A 20027-nucleotide genomic window follows, 5' to 3' on the forward strand; every position below is an offset into this window, starting at 1 on the left:
CGACAACAAACCTGTGAAGAAAGGCAAGAACAAGGTGCTATCAGACTTGAGATACACGAGTATTCGCGGCCTGATGGAAGGCGTGTTCGGCGCTGTGTGGCACATGAAAGAGTCGCTGCCAGCGGTCGAGTGGAACTACGCAGACGACGGACTGTTTAGTGAGGACTTCAGTGACAGCTCGGACGACAAGCAGCTTCGTCTTGACATGCGCGCTAAAGTGACGGAAGCTATCCTCAAAGAGCTGCCTATTGACGCTGACAAGTACCCACCGCCCATGAGTCCGGACTCGTATAACTTTGGCAAACAAGTGAGTCGTGATGCGCGTTTGCTGCTGATTGCGGATAAATTCAAGCAGGACGAATTGAAGCAGAAACTCCTGACAAAAGTTGAGCTGGCGATCGTCGATTGGCTTGAAGGCACGAACGTCGATCACTTTGTGTACGACCAAACGTTTGGTGGTATCATCACGAACGATGGCTGGAAGGACGATCAGGCTGACTATGGCAACGGATACTACAACGACCACCATGTACGCATGAGAGTTCCTCCCTGTATGTTGTGACCTCACTGATACTGACACTTTTTGAATGCTGTTATTGCAGTTCCATTACGGATATTTCGTCTACGCGCTTGCTGCCGTTCGTAAATTCGATCCAGCTTTCATTGAGAAACACGCGCAAGCCTGTGCTTTGATCATGGGAGATTTTGGCACGCCGCTACTCAATAGCAACACGTCGTTTTTCAACGATCTGCCCGTCCGACTGCTCTTCCCCTCTGCTCGCCACAAAGATTGGTTCGTTGGCCACTCGTACGCTAGCGGTCTGTTCCCGATGGAAGACGGAAAGTCTCAAGAAAGCAGCAGCGAAGATCTCAACGCTTACTACGCGTTGGTGCTTTTCTCGTCACTTGACGAAAACGCTGCCAAAGGACAGGGAGGCAGCTCTTATCATCAGTACGCGCGTCTCTTGCTTGCCACGGAATTGCGATCGGTTAAGAAATACTGGCACATGTCGGAGAACTCCAAGATCTACGAGCCTGTCTTCTCGAAGAACGCCATGGTGGGCGTCGTAGGCGAGGTGAGTGTGGTGTATAACACGTGGTTTGGCGACCGCGCCGTCTACATCCACGGCATCAACATGCTCCCGTTCACGCCTTTTACGCCGCAATTGCTGGACGAGGAATATGTCGCCCGAGAGTACGCGCTATTGAGCCAAGATCTCTCCGATCTGAGCCAATACGATATCTGGCGCTCAATTGTAGTCATGGATCATGCGATCTTGGACGCAGAGGAAGCTTGGGACGAGCTCAACAACACGGTCAAGACGTTCGACACGTGGTCTTCGCGCACAAACGCAATGTACTGGACTGCCACACGTCCGTCGTGGTTTGCTCAAAAGAACCGCCCAGCGCTGAGCAACCCAGACCTCGATGCTGATGCCAAGTGTTTTGGGTTTCCTGCTTGTGCCACGGCAGGAGCGAATGGCACGGCGTTGATGTGTTGTGGCACGTTGCCAGGATGCTGTCCGAGTGCACTAGGTTGCTGTCCGCAGGAAGACCCCGCTTTGTTGCCGAGCAACGCCTGCTTCGGTGAACATGAGTGCGCTGTGCTTGGATTGGACTGTTGCAACACCATCGATGGCTGTTGTGAGCCTGACCCCATCTCAGGGACTGTGTTGGGTTGCTGCAAGAACCAGCACCCGGTGATCAGCAATACAACGCACAAGGTTGCTGAGAAGACTGAGGACGCTGCGAAGTGCTATGGTGAACCAGTGTGCGAGGCCGCCAACCTTGACTGCTGTGGCGTCCCTGGTGGCTGCTGCTCTGGATCTGGTGTCAAGCTGGATTGCTGCTCGTCCGAAATACGGACAGCACTCTTATCCAGTGATTCTCACTCGAGCGACGCGAACTCTTGCCAGGGTCAAGCTAAGTGTGGTGCTGCTGGGCTGGACTGCTGCGGATGGGATGGAGGTTGCTGCAATCCGGATCCGGTGACGGGAGCCAAGTTGGACTGCTGCCAGGATGAATCTTCCAGTGAGGCGATTCCTATCCGCAGTGGCCATGGGCATCACGAAGAAGAAGACGATTCCGACGACAGTTCTTGGAGTAATGTCACCCGCATCTTCGTTGGACTGGGTGGCGCCATTCTGCTTGTCGCGATTGTGTACGCTGGGGGAATGTGCTACCGACGCCGCGGATACTCGAACATGGACGGCGACATGCGCTCGCTCTACTGCGCCGGGCTCATGGTTGGCGTCATCGCCTTCTTCATCTTCCTCATTGTCACATCTTAAGTGCCGTTAGTGGAATCGTGTCTTCAAAATTGCTCTGTATTCTTGCGGAGAACCGTGGATGACTTAAGATTTTTGCAATAATTTACACGTGCCTTGAGCCAAGGCCATTAAAAGCGCGATGACTTAGTGTAAATCCCATGTCAGGCCCCATCAATCATGACATTAGAGCTCCCGTTTCGTTTGGCACCAAAATGCCGTTGATGCGCCTTTTATTCTAAGAACTGCGTGTATGGTGGTTGGGATGCCAAAAGACCGTCATTGTCCGGATACTTTACCTAGTGGAGTGTTAACACCTCACCATTGCGTTGCGAGGCTTTGTAGAAATAGCGACAGAAGGACAATCAGTCGTCTGTTCAGAAACACACACATGCTGTCTCCACCTCAACGACTCGAATAACAGCACCATCAAACACAGGATCCGCACTACACACGACGTAATTGAATGCACCTCCCACGAAACAACCGCCAACTCTGGTCAGGATCTCCGGGTCTCCCAGCAGTTTCTCTCTTTGAAGTTCCCCGGTTGGTTCACGTGTTAATACTCTCTCGATTGACAGCAACAATTCAGGACCACAAGTCCGCAAGTAGATAAAATACGCAAAATCCGTCTGTTCTGGTCTGGTCTCTCTGCTTGTACTGGTACTTTGGTGGCTCCCCTGTCGCTCTGTCCTGGTTCGTCTCCGTAGCCCACTTAGTCACGACGCGGCGGCGACGCACTGCGGCGCGGTGAGCGGCTGCGTTGGCGGGGCGAACGGCTGCGGTCGCGTCCTGCGCTGCCACGGTCACGGTCACGGCGGTCCGGAGAGCGAGAGCGGCGGCGCGAACGGTCTTCGCGACGATCGTCGTAGCTGCGGTCGTCCCGGCGATCATCGTAGCGGCGGCTGTCTTTGCGGTCTCCGCCTCCTCCGTAGCGGTCGCCTCCGCCTCCTCCATAGCGGTCACCGCCGCCGTAACGATCACCGCCGTTGCCGCCACCTCCGCCACGCGAGTAAAATTCCCGCGGGTTGTCAGGGCGGCGCTGCTTGGCGAACTGCACGCGCAAGTCTCGGCCCTGGAACTCCTGTCCTTCCATGCCGTCGATTGCGTCCTCAGCATCGCGCTTCTCAATAAAGCGCACGAAGGCAAAGCCGCGCGACTCGTTGGAGCCGCGCGCGCGAGGGATGTAGACGTCGCCGATCTCACCAAACTTGGAGAAAAGGTCGCGCAGTTCGTCGCTCCTGTGGATAGAGAACGTTAAAGGAGATGACATGAGAGAGAGAAGAGAGCCCACTAACCCGATCTGGAAGGGGACGTTGTCCACCTTGAGCGTGAACATGCTGTCGACGTTGGGGGGCGCCATAGCTGGCAGTTGCTCTTCCCGAATTGGTTGGACTGGTGGTTTAGCGGCCGTTTTGGAAAGTGAGGTAAGATTCTCTTTTGAGGGTTCGAAATTTATCTGAGAAGTTATTTTAAGAAAGTAAGGGCTAGGTTTATTGCGTATTTTACGCCACAAGCTACGCACCGGTATTTAATACCGGTACCTTTAAGAAATAATTCAAAATATTTCTACGAATTTGAAGCAAACAGTGTGTATTTTATTTTTAAGTAAAATACACTTGGCAACGCCCATGTGATAAACTGCCATGTATCCTTGGTAGTGACTGCAATGCTTAGTTCTCAAGAACAACGCGGTAGCGCACGCGGCCTTCACGAACCATATCGAGCCCCTCGTTCAGCTTTGCCATCGGCAAGTTTTGGATGATCGGGCGAACGTTTTTCTTCGCCGCAAGTGTCCTTGATATCCTGGATACTACCGATAGCACTGCCTCGCACTCGCACAGCACGAGGAACCAAGAACCATGGTGTAATCTTCACCTGGTCGTTCGGAACACCAACCATGATGAGCGTACCCCGCTTGCGAACCAGGCTCATGTACAGGTCGTACGGCATATTGTTGGCGTCGGCAGTTAGCACCAAGAAATCAACACTTCCAGCTGCCTTCTTTTGCTGCTCCGGGTCGGTGAGATTGTTGAACTCCTTGGCACCCAACGACAGGATTTCCTTCTCCTTGCTTGCAGAGCGGGAGAAAGCAACAGGAGTGGCGCCCAGTGCACGAATGAACTGAATAGCGATGTGGCCAAGGCCACCAATACCAACGACGCCAACACGGTCTCCCGCCTTCACACCCTCCTGCTTCAACGGGGTGAAAACGGTTGCACCAGCACAAAGGAGAGGTGCAGCAACATCGGAAGGGATTGCGTCGGGGATCTTGAAAGCGTAGTTGCTGTCGACACGCACGTAGTCAGCGTACCCGCCGTATGACTTGGCACCGTCCTTGTAAGTGCCGTTGTAGGTCCAGACACCCTGGTCGCACACAGCATCCTCACCATCTCCGCAGTCACGGCACTTGTCATTGGGATCGCGGTTCAAGCATGCCCACACTTGGGCGCCAACACCGACACGGTCTCCTACGACCAGGTTTTTCACGCTCGAGCCAGCCAGAGTCACTTCTCCAACGATCTCATGCCCAGCAACGCAAGGGTACGGGGCTGGCCCCCAACCGCCGTCGATGGTGTGAAGATCCGTGCCGCAGATACCGCAGTGAGAAATCTTAATTTCGACGTCCTCGTCACCAAGTGGACGGGTCTGGTACTGCCACGGCTTGCACTCGCCTGTGCTGTCAAAGGCGGCGAATGCATTGACAGTTCTCGGAGCAGTCGACATAACGAACGTTGTCTTGGTATTTTCTCTCTGATGTGTTTGGTCGGAAGCGAATTTGTAAGTGAACTTGACGCCATGGTCGCTTCCGAGAGTTCCAACTTGTGACAAGCATTAAATGAATGGAAAGTGGATTATGGAGACAAACAGTTTACGGTGAGCAAGATGAAAAAGAAATGGCATTCTTGCTTGTCTAAGGTAGAACAATTTAACAAAGTCATCTTGTGATTCAAGGTGAGCGGTCTATGAATTGTTTTTGGTACATGTACATAACAAGCTTTATCATTAAAAATGCAATATTTTTAGAATTCAGAATGCGTAATCTTGAATACAGTAGCTTCGCACGTGTTGATCACTGTAATCAACTCATGCGAAGCTACTCAAGATTATGCATTTTGAATTATAATGCATGTACGTACGTGAAGCAACTCGCTCCAACTGCATCAACAATGTTGATGTAGCAACTCATTGTTGATGCAGTTGCTACATGTATTATAATTCAAATTGCATAATCTTTAGTAGCTTCAACATCAGTGAGATCGTTCTACTGTAGGAGCAGGCACGCAACGAATATCGCAACAGCAGTCTGCCACCCAACGGCTCTGTTGATCAGGGTCGTTTGGCAAAGCTCGATTCTGCCACTGCAATTCCTAGTCTCGCCCAACTGATCATTCTTTAATTTATCGTACATCACTGCAGCATCTTGATAAGCTAAAAAAAATGTCAAGTGCTCCAAGAACTGTCAACGCCTTTGCTGCCTTCGAGCCGTCGGGCAGGATTGTGCCATTTCAATACGAATCACGCCTGCTTGGTCCAGACGATGTGGAAATCAAGATCTCGCATTGCGGTATCTGCGGATCGGACATTCACCACCTCGACAGCGGCTGGAAACCCACGATGTACCCGTGCGTATTTGGCCACGAGATCATTGGTGACGTGAGTGTTGTTGGTGTCAGCGTCAAACATCTGGCCGTGGGCGATCGCGTCGGCGTCGGAGCTCAGGTCTGGGCCTGCCTTAACAAGGACCCGAAGAGACCTTGTGAGGAGTGTGGTGACGGTGAAAACGCCTTCTGCAACCGCTCGGTGATCACTTACGATGCAAATTACGAGGATGGCTCCATGGCGTACGGTGGATAACGTCCGTGTCGACAGCAATTTCGCCTTCAAGATTCCTGGTAACATTCCATCCACTGCCGCCGCGCCGTTACTGTGCGCTGGTGTGACCGTTTTCACGCCTCTAAAGCGCAACGTGAAGCCAGGTGATCGTGTGGGTGTCATCGTGATCGGAGGGCTGGGCCACCTCGCCATCCAGTTTATCCGTGCTCTCGGTGCTACCCCCGTGGCGTTCTCGCGTTCAGCCGACAAAGAAAAGGAGGTTCGTGCTCTCGGTGCCGAGGAATTTTACAACTTGAGCGACCCGAAGGACCAGAAGAAGGCAGAAAACTCCGTCAACGTGTTGCTGCTGACGGCTGATGCCACCAACATGCCGTACAACACGTTCTTGACTCTGGTGAAGAAGCGCGGCATATTCGTCATGGTGGGTGTCCCAAACGACGAGGTCAAGTTCAAGCCGATGTTCGTTGTGGCTAAGGGTATCAAGTGGGTGGGCAGCCTTATCGGAGGTATTCAAGCCATACAGGACATGCTGGCTCTTGCGTCGGAGAAGAATGTGCGTGCCATCGTTCAGCAAATGCCTATGAGCAAGGTGAACGAAGGCATCGCAATGATGCGCGAGGGTCGCGTTCGCTACCGTGTCGTACTTGAAAACTAAGTTGGTTGTGGTAGGGTAACGAGGTAAAAATGACTTCAGCAGCTCCGTTGTTCAACTTCTTGCATTCGTATTTTCTCTCCTTACTTTAGTCTGTGTAGGTATCCTCCTTCTTTCGATAGCGCATGAAAATCTCCGTTCGTGTTCTTCGCCAGCTCTCGAGGGCTATCGAACTCCACCACCCGACCGTCACTCAGCACCAATATACGATCCGAATCCAGCACCGTCCCCAGCCGATGCGCGATCGTCAACACCGTCGCGTCCTGAAAGTCCCGATTGATCATCTGCTGCAACTTCTTCTCGGTCTCGTGATCGATGGACGCAGTCGCCTCATCCATCACCACGATGCGGCTTCGAGTCAGTAGAGCGCGAGCCATACACAGCATCTGCCGCTCACCCACACTGAAGTTCTCGCCGTTCTCGCTTAGCTCATACGATAGCTGACCGTCCAGTGCCGACACCTGCGTCTTCATATCCACTTTTTCAAGCGAGTTCCAGATGTCCGCGTCTGTAAACTCGTCGAACGGGTCCATGTACGCTCGCAGCGTACCCTTAAACAACACGGGCGACTGCGGGATGATGGACAAATTCGAGCGTAGGGTGCGCAGTGGCATGGTGGCGATGTCTGTACCGTCGATAAGAATGCGGCCTGAGACCAGCTCGTTGATTCGGAAGAGTGCCATGGTGAGGCTGGACTTGCCGGCGCCGGTACGTCCAACAATACCGATCTTTTCATTGTTCTGGATGTCGAAAGATAGTCCCTTGAGAACAGGTGCAGCACCCGGCTTGTAGCCGAAGACGACATCGTGGAAGCAAACGGTGCCTGTACTAGGCCACGCCTGACTTGGTTCAATTGCGAGGGTGCTCTGTTCCCCTTCTGGAGGAATGGAAGCATATGCCATGATCCTTTCAGGACTCACCATCTCAATTTCCAGCCAAGACCAAACACGAACGAGGCGAGAGAGTCGACTGTCAATGCTCAATGCGTAAGTAAACGCGACCCCAACAAGTCCAGGTGTCAGATAGTCGCGAAGGTAGACCAAACAGGAAACCACAGCAATCACAACGCCACAGCCAATGAGCTCCATGCGAAGTAGAAACCATGTCGACACCACAAAGTCGCAGAACCAAGCGCGAGCGTTCACGTCGTTGCGCGTAAAACTCTCAGCAATTGTTTGGTCCACGCAGTCTGGCCCAAACGCTCGGATGGTGGTGACCCCTTCTTCGGCTTGTGAAATGTGGCTGAGTACGGGAGATGACGCCACTTTCAGTAATCGAGAAATGTCTCGAGACGGCAGCAAGTAAATCTTGGCAAACTTGACGTACAGATACGCGAGCGGAACGATGAACACGATCAGTATGTTGAGGATATAGATTGCAGTCGCAAGTTGGCAAAATGTGAAGAAACCGGCCACCAATAGGCTTCCGACATCAAATGGAATGTCAATTTCAACATACGCCATGTCTCCCCCGAATCGATTCAGAATCCGGCCGATCGGATTAGCATCGAAGAACCTCAACGGTGCAGACAACAGAGCCCGTGTAAGGAGACGAAAAAGGTCGCGAGATGCACGCAGCCCAGCAGTAGCCACTGTCACAGCGCGTGCGAGCACCATCAAAGCACTGCCTCCACCCAATAACGCATAGACTGTCATGTTGTACTGCGTTCGTGAAGCATCGTATGTGTTGCCCTTCTGGCCAGTCCAGTGACTGAGCCACATATCACTCCCGACCTGACATCCCTGCCACAACGACTGGATCAGCAGCAGCAACACCAGCACTTTGAGTCCTCCCATTGCGTTGAAATATTGCCAAATCACCGCCGCCGACACTCGACCTTCCTCGCGTTCTTCGTCTTCGATCAGTCGAACGGTGTCCTTCAAACTGTCTTCATCATTCTTGGGAGATGTAGGCTCTTTCTTCGTCTTGTTAGGAGATATCTGTGTCGCAAAAGAGGTTCGAGGGTATCGAACCTTTTGCCGCTCGACCGATATTTGACCTTTAGACACGGAGACTTTGCAACTTTCTGCACCAGACTCGATAACGTCCTGGTTGTGAGTGACAAAAATCACCGTCTTCTCCGCTAACAAGCCACAAATGCACTTGCTGAAGATCTCGCTCTGAACCATAGCGTCGACTGCGGCGAGAGGTGAATCCAAGATGAAAATATCTGCATCGGAGTAGCAGGCGCGTGCCAAACTCACACGAGCCTTCTGACCACCCGACAGATTGATTCCCTTCTGTCCGATCTCAGTTGCGTCACCTCCGGCAAATTGCTGCAAGTCAGGGAGAAGTCCGCACACATTCAGGACACTCTGGTACTTGGTGTGGTCGAAAACTTGTCCAAAGAGGATATTTTCACGGATGGTCATACTCTGGATCCACGGCTGCTGAGCGTAGTATGCCACTTTGCCATTTACAGTCACCTTGCCGTCCATTTTCTCCATCTCGCCAAGCAAGGCAGAACACAGTGAAAATTTACCGGAGCCGACGGGTCCATGAACAACAACAAAGTCACCTTTCTTCACTATCAAGTTCACATCCGCCAATACTGGCTTTGCATCTTCATTCCACGCGAATGTTCCATGCTCGACCAGGATCGCAACATCCTCTGGAATGGAAGAATCATTCCGAGTCACACTGGACGAATCGACCTCGTGAAGAGCAAGGTAATCTGCCATGCGATCTAGCGAAATCTTGGCTTGAAGACACTTTTGGACCATACTTGGGAACTCCCGTAGTGGGTCTCGAAGTAGATTAAACAGTGCGATGGCAGTGAATACCTTGGCAGCCGTTAGTACCTGGCCTTTCACCAGAGTGTAATAGGCGAACGAGGCAGTTGAGACGAACAACGGCGACGTCCACAATACGAAGATTGTTCCGCACATGGCGTAGACGAATCGCGAAAGCTCTGAGAGCTCTAACTCTCGAAGAGCGAGCAGTTTCTCATCAAATTTTCCTTCCCACGCGTTCAATTTGACTATCTGGATAGCACCGAAGGCCTCTTTGACGAGTTTCATGCGGTCATCTTTGCGTTTCATCAACTCTTTGTATGACCCACTGGTCTGCTTTGTGAAGAAGAATGCAGCCAGCATCGATAGAGCGATGACGACGAGCCCAGCAAAGGCTGAGATTCCTAGAACTACATACAACTGGATCACCCGTTGAATGTCCGACGAATAGATATTGGCGATGTCCACAGCTTTGGCGTCACTGCGGCTCTGAATGCTACGTCGCATGGTCTTCTCGAATAGTAGAGCTCTCAAAGACACGGCAATGTGAAATACCACCAACTGGATCTGAAAATCTACGTGTGGCGTCACCAGAGCGTTGGCAAGACGAGAGGCAAAAAAGGTAGCCAGCCACCCCCCGAGGCTCATCAGATTCATCTCTGGTGCAGCAAAGACTTCGATCACGTGGTGTAGCACAGCAGGCGCAAATAGAATGCAGGCCGTCGTGAACGCCGATGCCAGTCCGCAGAGCAGGAACTTCCATCCGTAGCCATGCACAATGGCTCGGATCATAGCCTGCTGTTGCTGATCGTAGTGCTGCTTAAAGAAGGCGTAAGCGACTTCAGAGCGACTATCGGCATCCAGATCCAGCAGGTCCTCATGGTCCAGTTGCCGCGTGCTGCCAATTTGCATCATTTCGTCTGCAAACGAGAGAAAGAGTCTCGACAGCAGCGATGCAGACTGGTGACGTTGCACTTGAGGCGACATTGGCGGTACCTTAAGGAACGTGGCATATTTCCTGGACGAAGAACCTTGCTGCAGCTGTGTCTGGCTCATGAGGGTAAAGCAACAGCTCTCCGATAATAATGACGATATTCTGTGCCAACCAAGACTGATATTGCTAATCGAGACGAGAGTGTATGTAACTATTAATAGCATGTTCCCAAATCGTACCAAAAACATTTGGACAAAACTTAAAAGAGGCACTAAGTGAGATCGTACCTAAAAGAAGTTATACGGTAGGTAATTGGTAAATTACGCTGATATATTACCAGCCATTCCGACATTTCAAAAATCTGAAAACAGACACCCCCTCTCCCCCATTTCCTCCATCCGCAAAACGCTCAGAGCTTCTTATTTAAATATTTGCGCGTCTAGGCCTCAAGTCGACTTTGGGCATACGTTTCTTAAATATATTTGTGCTGTTTATTACTCCTTCTGATGTTCTGTAAATAAGCAGGTGGATCTCAATGAGCGGGAGCCGGAGGCGCACGTGTCATTTGCTAGCGTGTTTGAGGCTTCACCGATGGACAAGGAATGACACGAAAATTGGGACGCGTTTAGCAAATACCTGAATGAGTACCAGGCGAGGACGCACCAGCTCTTTCGACTCCGCAGCTCGACGTCGGTAGTTCGCCGTAGCGCAGATTATTATTAGATCTCAGCGTTGCGCAGATGACGCAGGACCGGCAGGCACGGGCGATTCTTCTCTATCGCTAGTTCCCGACGATTTCAAGACATTTTGGATCAAACTCATTTGCACACATGGGTGGAGGAGAAAAAGCCGCAGTACGGGTCAGTGGAAGAGTTACTTTGGAAAGTCGACAGAGTGCAAGGCCGATATCAACGCTGCTGTGACCTGAGACAAAAAAGAAAAGAGATTATGGTTCGTGTGACAGGCTACAGCACAAGCCACAACCATCGCATCGAGCGCTGTCTACGAAAACCACCCGTCCGTGCGGCGTGTCGAGGACCCCATTCTGCTTGTGTTTGTGAGTGTGCTACAATCGTCGGGTCCGAAGCTCAAGCGAATCATGCAGTTTCTTTGCGAGAAAACAGGTGCAGATGATTACTTTTTTGGTAGTATTTCATTACCTTACATCTCATGAATGTGTTTATAGGTCTGAATGTGACACGCCGTGACGTCCACAACATGGTTGTCAAAATGAAAGAAAAGCGGCGCGGCACGGACACACTAGAACAGCGATTTCAAGGTCTCCTGCGGGGATTTTGTTGGCGGCGGAACAACCGAGCTTCTGTATTTGGCGACAACGAATCTTTGGCACAAAACATCACGCAACAAACGCGCCAAATGCGTCGGTGGCTCAAGGTTTTCCTGGAGGTGATGCTAGTTGACGCCACGCACACAAGCACGAATGACCCTCAGTACAAGCTCTTCTCGTTCATGGTGCATGATGTGTACAGCCATGTAAATTTTACGTATGTACTAGTGATTACAGGCACCTGGTATACACGGTGTAGAGTGTATCTGTAGGCACAAATATGTACTAATACACAGTATATGTACCTAAGGGCAGTATGTGCAGCTCAGTCTAATGGAAAATAAAGACTCGATATTTTATCGGTTTCGCGAGCGGGAAGACAAACTACGAGTCATTTGCAGTAGAAATCTCATCGATGGTACGAATGAGTAGGTGTTGATGAGTTTGCACGTGGACAATAAACATAGGTGTGGGATTGTGTTTGAATTTCGCGCGAAACCCAAGTTAATAACAATATTCGACCCATTGCAAACTCCAAAGTCCAAGTATTACATGTGTGATGAATTGCAGAAGGATCTATTTGGAGAATTACGTGCGATTTTGGGGGTCAAGAAGGAAACGAAGCCACGGCAACCGGATGGGGCAACCTGTGGCGTGATGGTTCTATTGTTTTCGAATGCTACATCCGTGGCATTGATATGCCATGTAAGCCAAGTCCCGCGCTGCTGCGCTTTTTCAGACTATGCTATCTACTGAAGTGTCTGCCGTAGCGCTATGTCTAACGATAACTCAATCTTTAGGTTTTAATGCACTACCATCGTATGTAAATTTTTAGTTCACTCGGTTTAATGGTAAAGAAGAGCTGATGAAAGTACATCGGTTAGTAGTGTGCAGCCTTCAGGTAGATGGAGCAGGTTTCACCTCGCATTCGTGCCTAAGAAATTACTAAGACATCGGTAAATTCGATCAACATGAGTAAGTTGGCACACAAACCCTACAACACTCCCGTAAAATCCTGCAAGTCAATCCACCACAACCACTCGTTGCAATGTCTACATTTTCGGGATATTTTAAAAAATATTTTCTGTTATATTACCCCTTTTTCGGAAATTGGTGCCATTGGAAACGTGCCTTTAGACACTTTGGTGCCTAAAAATCAATTGGGTCACCCGATGTCCCGATTATGTTCACTCCACTCAGTGCCTCAAACATCGATCAAAATTAATTTCGGTTAATATATGGTACAAGTACACGCTGTGAGAGAACTTTGTTTCTAAAAGTTTTTAGAAATCACAATTATCAGAAAAAGGGTCAAATTCGATCGAAAACCGGTACTTGAATGTGATAATATCACGTAATTGGTCTAACGCTAGTGCAAGTAGCACTCTTTGCAGCTTTCTGCATGGGAAAGTCGGAAGAAATCTAAGTTCTCATGATGTACTGAGCTCTTCTTTGTCGTTTAAAGCAGCTGATCCAAATTCCCTCCTTCTTTCGCTAACGCATGAAACACTCCATTCGTGTTTTTCACCAACTCCCGAGGGCTATCGAACTCCACCACCCGACCGTCACTCAGCACCAATATACGGTCCGAATCCAGCACCGTCCCCAGCCGATGCGCAATCGTCAACACCGTCGCGTCCTGGAAGTCCCGATTGATCATCTGCTGCAACTTCTTCTCGGTCTCGTGATCGATGGACGCAGTCGCCTCATCCATCACCACGATGCGGCTTCGAGTCAGTAGAGCGCGAGCCATACACAGCATCTGCCGCTCACCCACACTGAAGTTCTCGCCGTTCTCGCTTAGCTCATACGATAGCTGACCCCCCAGTGCCGACACCTGCGTCTTCATATCCACTTTCTCAAGCGAGTTCCAGATGTCCGCGTCTGTAAACTCGTCGAACGGGTCCATGTACGCTCGCAGCGTACCCTTAAACAACACGGGCGACTGCGGGATGATGGACAAATTCGAGCGTAGGGTGCGCAGTGGCATGGTGGCGATGTCTGTACCGTCGATAAGAATGCGGCCTGAGACCAGCTCGTTGATTCGGAAGAGTGCCATGGTGAGGCTGGACTTGCCGGCGCCGGTACGTCCAACAATACCGATCTTTTCATTGTTCTGGATGTCGAAAGATAGTCCCTTGAGAACAGGTGCAGCACCCGGCTTGTAGCTAAAGACAACGTCTTGGAACTGGACGGCAGAGGAGCGAGGCCATGAGGCATCAGGCTCAATGACAAGCGGTCGTTGACTTCCTTCGGCTTGAATGGATCCATACTCGAGGATTCGCTCGGGACTCACCATTTGGATTTCTACCCAAGACCACGACTGCACAAGGTCCGCGAGGCCGCTGTCGACGCTAAGTGCGTACGTGAACGCCAATCCAACTATACCAGGAGACAGGTAATCACGAAGGTACACGAGTCCTGACACCACTAGAAAAATGACCCCACAGCCCAGTAGCTGCATGCGAACCTGAAACCATTGCGACGTGACGGTCTCAGCAAACCAAGCCTTGCTGTTCACATCATTGCGAATGAAGTTTTCCATGATCATGCGGTCAACAGTGTCCTGACCGAAGGCGCGAATCACCACAACGCCCTCTTCCGACTGCGTCACATGGCTCAATACAGGGGAGGACGAGACTTTCCACAAGCGTGAAATCTCTCGAGACGGCGCAAGGTAAAAGTTGGCAATCTTGACATACATCCACACCAGTGGGATAATCAGAAAACCCAAAAAGTTCATGGTGTACACAGCAGTTCCTAGCTGGCACACTGTGAAGAAAAACATGGCGAGAAATCCTCCAAACGCGAATGGGATCATGAAATCCACAGCGGACATGTCGTCACCGTATCGGTTCACAATTCGTCCGATTGGATTCGCGTCGAAAAAGCGGAGTGGAGCCTTCAACAGCGACACCGTCATGTTGTCAAAGAGATGGCGCGAGGCTCGGAGACCTACAACTGCCACAGTAGCTGATCTAACGAAGACCATGACCGCGGCGCCTGCCCCAAGCAGCGAATACACTTTCACGTTGTACGCAGTCTCGTGCTGGTTGTACGAGCCGCCCTTCTGTCCCGTCCAGTGACTCAGCCACAGATCGCTGCCAATCTGGAACACTTGCCACAGTGTCTGCACGCAGAATAGGAAGACGCACACCTTGACGCCACCTAGCGAGTTAAAGTAATTGGCGAAGACCTCCTTCGACACGCGACCTTCTTCCCGCTCTTCATCGTCAATTAATTTGCCAGCGTCGTTCTTTACGGCTTCATCATCGTGAGTAGCTTCATCCACCGCTGAACGAGATGTCCGCAGTTTAAACGAGCTCCGTGGTAAAGCCACGTCATGTCGAATAGCTGTCAGCTTGCCGTCTTCCACCAGCACCTTCAAGTTGGCGGCTTTACTCGCGATAATGTCAGCACTGTGCGTCACCAACACGACGGTCTTCTGCGCCAGCAAGTTGCAGATACAGTCACCGAAGATTTGACTCTGCACGATCGCATCGACAGCCGCCAACGGGGAGTCGAGCAAGAGGATGTCAGCATCTGAGTAGCACGCACGAGCAAGACAAACACGCGCCTTCTGACCACCAGACAAGTTGACACCCTTTTGTCCGATCTCCGTCAAGTCACCTCCAGGGAATTGCTTTAGGTCTGGAAGTAGGCCACACGCTGCGACCACTTTAGCGTACTTCTTGCTGTGATATGGCAGACCGAACAGGATGTTGTCACGGATCGTCATGTTCTGGATCCATGTCTGCTGCGAATAGTAGGCGACACGACCTCGTACGAACACGCTACCGGTCAGCTTGTCCATTTCTCCCAACAAAGCGGAGCATAGGGATGACTTGCCACTGCCGACAGAGCCGTGCACGATTACCAAGTCACCCTTCTTAATAGTGAGGTTGGCCTGGGTAAGCAATGGCGTATCCTTTGTCCAACCAAAAGTACCATCGTCAATTGCCATGACTACGTCGTCGGGCTGGGCCATATCGTGACGAATAACATTCGAAGGAGTGAACTCATCCAGTGCAAGATAGTCAGAGAATCGACCGAGCGAAACCTTGGCTTGAATGCACGTCTGGATGACTGTGGGTAAGTCCCGTAGTGGGTCTCGGAGAGCGTTAAACAGCGCAATTGCTGTGAACACCTTCGCTGCCGTCAGCGCCTTCTCCATAACAATGGCGTACACAGCAAAGGACACAGCCGAGACGGCAATAGGAGAAGCCCAGAGCACAAAAATGTTCAGAGCGCCCAAGTACATGAATTTCTTCACAGCCGAGAGCTCCGTAGCACGAAGCTTCTGGATCTTGTCGGCGAATTTGTCTTCCCACGCGTTGAGTTTGACGATCTGAATGGCATTGAACACTTCCTTGATGGTCTTCATGCGGTCGTCCTTGTGTGTCATAATGTCTTCAAACGTGTTTCCCGATATTTTCGCGATGATAAAACCCACCAGCATCGACACGGCAATGACTCCAAGTCCGGCAAAGGCAGCGAGGTCGATGACTTCGTACAACATGTAGACCACCACCACGATCTGGAGCGGGATAACCCACAGACTGTTGATCTGGAAGGCAGCCCACAGCACGTTGTCAACGTCAGACGAAAAGAGGTTGGAGATGTCCACCGTCTTGGACTCGCCTTTGCTCTGGATGCTGCGACGCATGGCCTTTCGGAACAAGAGCGCCTTGAGCGTCACTGTTAGTCGTAGCGCGATCAACTCGAGGTAGAAATGCATTTGCGAGATCACAATTGCATTCACAAGTCTCGAGGCGAAGAAGACGCCGAGCCAGACACTGAGATTGGACATGTCGATCTGCGGGGCTGCGAACACCGTGACGACGTGGTTCAGGACAGCTGGGGCGAACACATTGCAACCCGTCGAGAAGAGCGTTGCCAGTCCACAGAGGAAAAATCTCCCTCCGAAGGCTGTCAACATGGCCTTGACGATGGACTTGTCGTGACGTTCGTAGTGCACCACGAACTCGTCGAAGGCTGCAGCCGAGCGGTTCTCACCCTCGAGTTCCCATAGATCGTCGTTGTCAAGTTGGCGCGTGTTGCCGGCACGCATCATTGGGCTGGCATACGAGAAGAAGAGGCGCGACCAGAGCGAGGCTGTGCCGGGCGTAGTGTCCGTAGTGTGCAGCAGACCCTGGCGAGTCTTGTCGAGATCATCGTTAGCACTGGCGAACGTGGAGTAGCGCGGTTGTTTGGTCTTGGTGGCGGGGGACACGAGCGACTCGGCGTCGGACTGTAGCACCACCGTCATTATGGCGTTGCGTCACGTGAGACTAGGCTTGAGCTCTCTGGTGCCAATCGGTGACTGACTGACGACCAACGGACAGGTGTAGGCAAAAGTTGCACACTTGGGCAGATTATGCGACGCATGCTGACACTCGTTTTTACCAAGTTAGGGACCAACACTCTCACTTACCAGAGGAAACAATTGCTACCGGTAGTCACTCCGTTGTCGTTCAATTTACCGTCTCCGCAAAGAACGATGCGCGCAGACTCGGTGTGGACGAACTCGATATGGTTGGTCACAGGAACACTGACGGCTCGTCATTAACGAAAATGCCATGCTTACGAACGAGGCAGATCGTAAGGCCTCGCCTCCTATGTAAAGTCTCCATCTTATGCTCAAGGCAAGAAAAAAAGCGAGCACAACGACGAGAACACCAAAAGTTTTGGCGAACGTGATGGAATTATTTGTTTCTGAGCACCTTGATAAATTCTCCTTAAGCACTACGTACTGGCAGGCAACTTTGCAGCCAACTGCGTAATTGTCTAGTTTTCGAGCACAACGCGGTAGCGGACGCTGCCGTCGCGTACCTTGTCTAGCCCCTTGTTCACCTCACTCATCGGCATCTTTTCGATAATCGGACGCACGTTGCTCTTCGCCGCCACGTCCAGCATGTCCTTGATGTCCTGGATGCTGCCGATAGCGCTGCCTCGCACGCGAGTAGCGCGAGGGACCAGAAACCACGGCGTGATCTTGACCTGGTCAGGAGGTAGACCCACCATGATGAACGTGCCGCGCTTTCGAACTAGGCTCAGGTACAGGTCGTACGGCATATCCTTGGCGTCAGCGGTAAGCAGCAGGAAGTCGACATTTCCAGCAGCTTTGTTCTGTTGCTCAGGTCGTAAAACTCTTCGGCTCCCAGAGAACGGATCTCTTTCTCCTACGGATGAACTGGATGGCGATGTGGCCAAGACCACCGATACCGATCACACCCACCCGGTCACCCGCCTTAACACCTTCTTGCTTCAGCGGCGTAAACACCGTCGCACCGGCGCACATGAGCGGAGCGGCAGCCTCCGACGGCAGGGCATCTGGTATCTTGAAGGCATAGTTGTTGTCCACACGGATGAAATCCGCGAAGCCCCCTTGTTGACGGGAGCCGTCCTTGTACGCGGCGTTGATAGTGAAGACACCCTGGTCGCACACGGCGTCTTCACCATCAGCGCAGTCGCGGCAGTGATCATTCGGATTGCGGTTTAGACACGCCCATGCCTGTGCACCTACGCCAACGCGGTCGCCCACGGCGAGGTTCTTGACACCGGGACCCACGGCAGCGACGTTGCCAATAATCTCGTGGCCAGCCACGCACGGGTACGGCGTCGGGCCCCATCCGCTGTCGAGAGTGTGAACGTCGGAACCGCAAATACCGCAGTGGGTGACCTTGATCTCGACGTCCTCGTCACCGAGCGGGCGAGGCTCGAACTGCCAGGGTTTGCACACGCCACCCTGATCGTAAGCTGCGTAGCCGGTGAAGGTTCTCGAAACACCAGACATATCTGGTTGCGGAAGGATTTGTTTGATGAAGATTTGGTTGAGAGCTAATTCGCAAATGAGCTACGAAGAGACCGAAGTCTGCTGCTTTCCGTGGCCATGTTCCGATGCTGTGTTTTTCAATCAATGTACATGTAGCTTCGGCGCACGATCTTTTATTACTGCTTATGTTGAGGGAGGTTTTCATGTTGGCGCACAATCACGTCTACGACATAATCCCTGATGATGAAGGCGAAGCTTCCGCATCATCCGTTGCAGAACATCAGATGTTCTATAGAATCTACTAGATTCTACAAGCTACTGGGGTAACCAAATACAGTACTGCACCCCGTTTTCGCGCCCTTGGACCTTTGATAAACTTCCGGATGTGATGATCCTCAGTCCAAATGAACTATTGTTTGTAAGCTAAAATTGAATTTATTTGCAAATCCTATATGGTCCACTCCCGCGAAAACGGGGTGCAGTACTCTACTAGTATCAGATCACATTTTTACCGTAAAGTACCGCCTTCCCCCTGCCCTAAGCGAAGTTTTGTCCTAAGCGAATTTTTATTTTAGCCAATCACATTTCTTCATTTAAGAATTATGTCCACTGCTAAAAATACTCTCACAACCAGTTAATTATGAGACTGTTCCTGCCACACATTTGACTTCGTCACATGCCGAACACACCATGGGGAGGCCACGCTCATCTGGAACAGGCAGAAGGCCAAAGAGGTTTACTCAAATTGCTGTAGACTATGCACACAAGCGTACCATACTACAATATATGGAATCTACGCATACTGTGAATGAAGCAATAGCTCACTTCTTTCCGCCCTTATCTAGCTCAGACAGAAATCGCAAGCAAAAACAGATATCGAAGTGGAAAAAGCAGGCTGCGCATATACAAGCCGTTTGCGAAGGTGGACGTGGCCATCACAAGAATCTTCGGTGTAGTGGACAAGGAACGATACTTTCCAGTGAGGCTGAGAGTGCTATTGTCTTGTGGATAAATTTAATGCGCAAAGACGGCTGTCCTGTCACCTCGCAAATGCTGAAGTTTAAGGCACTCGAAGTGGCTGCTGACGAAGATTTGTCGTCCGATACTTTCAAGGCTTCGCATTAGGAGGTTTATGCGGCGACACAGAATCTCAATCCGGGCTCGCACACGGCAGGGTCAGACGACCCCAGAGGACGCATTGGCAGCGAAAGAGGCCTTTAGTGGTCAGGTTAAAGCTGCTATTATTGAGCACAACATCAGTCATGTGTTCAGCGCTGATCAGACAGGTGAGGCCCTCGCTCATGTGGACAGCTCGGATATACGCTTGTAAGCTAACTTTATTCTGATGCAGCCGTTTTCTTTGAGTATTTACCAAGCAAAACCATTAATGCGAAGGGAGCAAAAACGGTTTGGGTGAAGTGTAGCGGCAAGGACAAGGAGCGCACCACAGTGATGCTGCTGGGTGATTGGCAAGGTGCAGCGGGGCTGCCGTAGCTTTAGCGTCAGAGGAAGACGTTCGACTCAAAGAGTCACTAATACTAA

At 51.3% G+C, this 20027-nt stretch overlaps 5 protein-coding genes across 5 annotated transcripts; 1 reads left to right on the forward strand and 4 right to left on the reverse strand.

Annotated features, from left to right (window-relative positions):
• Positions 1 to 2982: 2982 nt before the first annotated feature.
• Positions 2983 to 4994, reverse strand: PITG_17045 (mannitol dehydrogenase, putative; the record flags this gene model as incomplete). The annotated part of the gene is made up of 3 exons (XM_002897203.1): positions 2983 to 3508; positions 3566 to 3662; positions 3986 to 4994. The coding sequence occupies 3 exons, from the start codon at positions 4992 to 4994 to the stop codon at positions 2983 to 2985; spliced, it is 1632 nt and encodes a 543-aa protein (XP_002897249.1).
• Positions 4995 to 5708: 714 nt separating this feature from the next.
• PITG_17046 (mannitol dehydrogenase, putative) lies at positions 5709 to 6759 on the forward strand (the record flags this gene model as incomplete). The annotated part of the gene is made up of 2 exons (XM_002897204.1): positions 5709 to 6112; positions 6141 to 6759. The coding sequence occupies 2 exons, from the start codon at positions 5709 to 5711 to the stop codon at positions 6757 to 6759; spliced, it is 1023 nt and encodes a 340-aa protein (XP_002897250.1).
• An 80-nt stretch (positions 6760 to 6839) lies between these two features.
• Positions 6840 to 8219, reverse strand: PITG_17047 (ATP-binding Cassette (ABC) Superfamily; the record flags this gene model as incomplete). Its single annotated transcript, XM_002897205.1, has 1 exon — positions 6840 to 8219. The coding sequence occupies one exon, from the start codon at positions 8217 to 8219 to the stop codon at positions 6840 to 6842; it is 1380 nt and encodes a 459-aa protein (XP_002897251.1).
• Positions 8220 to 8371: 152 nt separating this feature from the next.
• PITG_17048 (ATP-binding Cassette (ABC) Superfamily) lies at positions 8372 to 9995 on the reverse strand (the record flags this gene model as incomplete). Its single annotated transcript, XM_002897206.1, has 3 exons — positions 8372 to 8379; positions 8483 to 8605; positions 8780 to 9995. 3 exons carry the CDS (start codon positions 9993 to 9995, stop codon positions 8372 to 8374), a joined length of 1347 nt encoding a protein of 448 aa, XP_002897252.1.
• Positions 9996 to 13169: 3174 nt separating this feature from the next.
• Positions 13170 to 18506, reverse strand: PITG_17049 (ATP-binding Cassette (ABC) Superfamily; the record flags this gene model as incomplete). Its single annotated transcript, XM_002897207.1, has 3 exons — positions 13170 to 16961; positions 17543 to 17839; positions 17949 to 18506. The coding sequence occupies 3 exons, from the start codon at positions 18504 to 18506 to the stop codon at positions 13170 to 13172; spliced, it is 4647 nt and encodes a 1548-aa protein (XP_002897253.1).
• Positions 18507 to 20027: the final 1521 nt, after the last annotated feature.

The sequence above is a fragment of the Phytophthora infestans genome, genomic scaffold, assembly GCF_000142945.1.
Source record: "Phytophthora infestans T30-4 supercont1.47 genomic scaffold, whole genome shotgun sequence".
Classification (NCBI taxonomy): domain Eukaryota; phylum Oomycota; class Peronosporomycetes; order Peronosporales; family Peronosporaceae; genus Phytophthora; species Phytophthora infestans.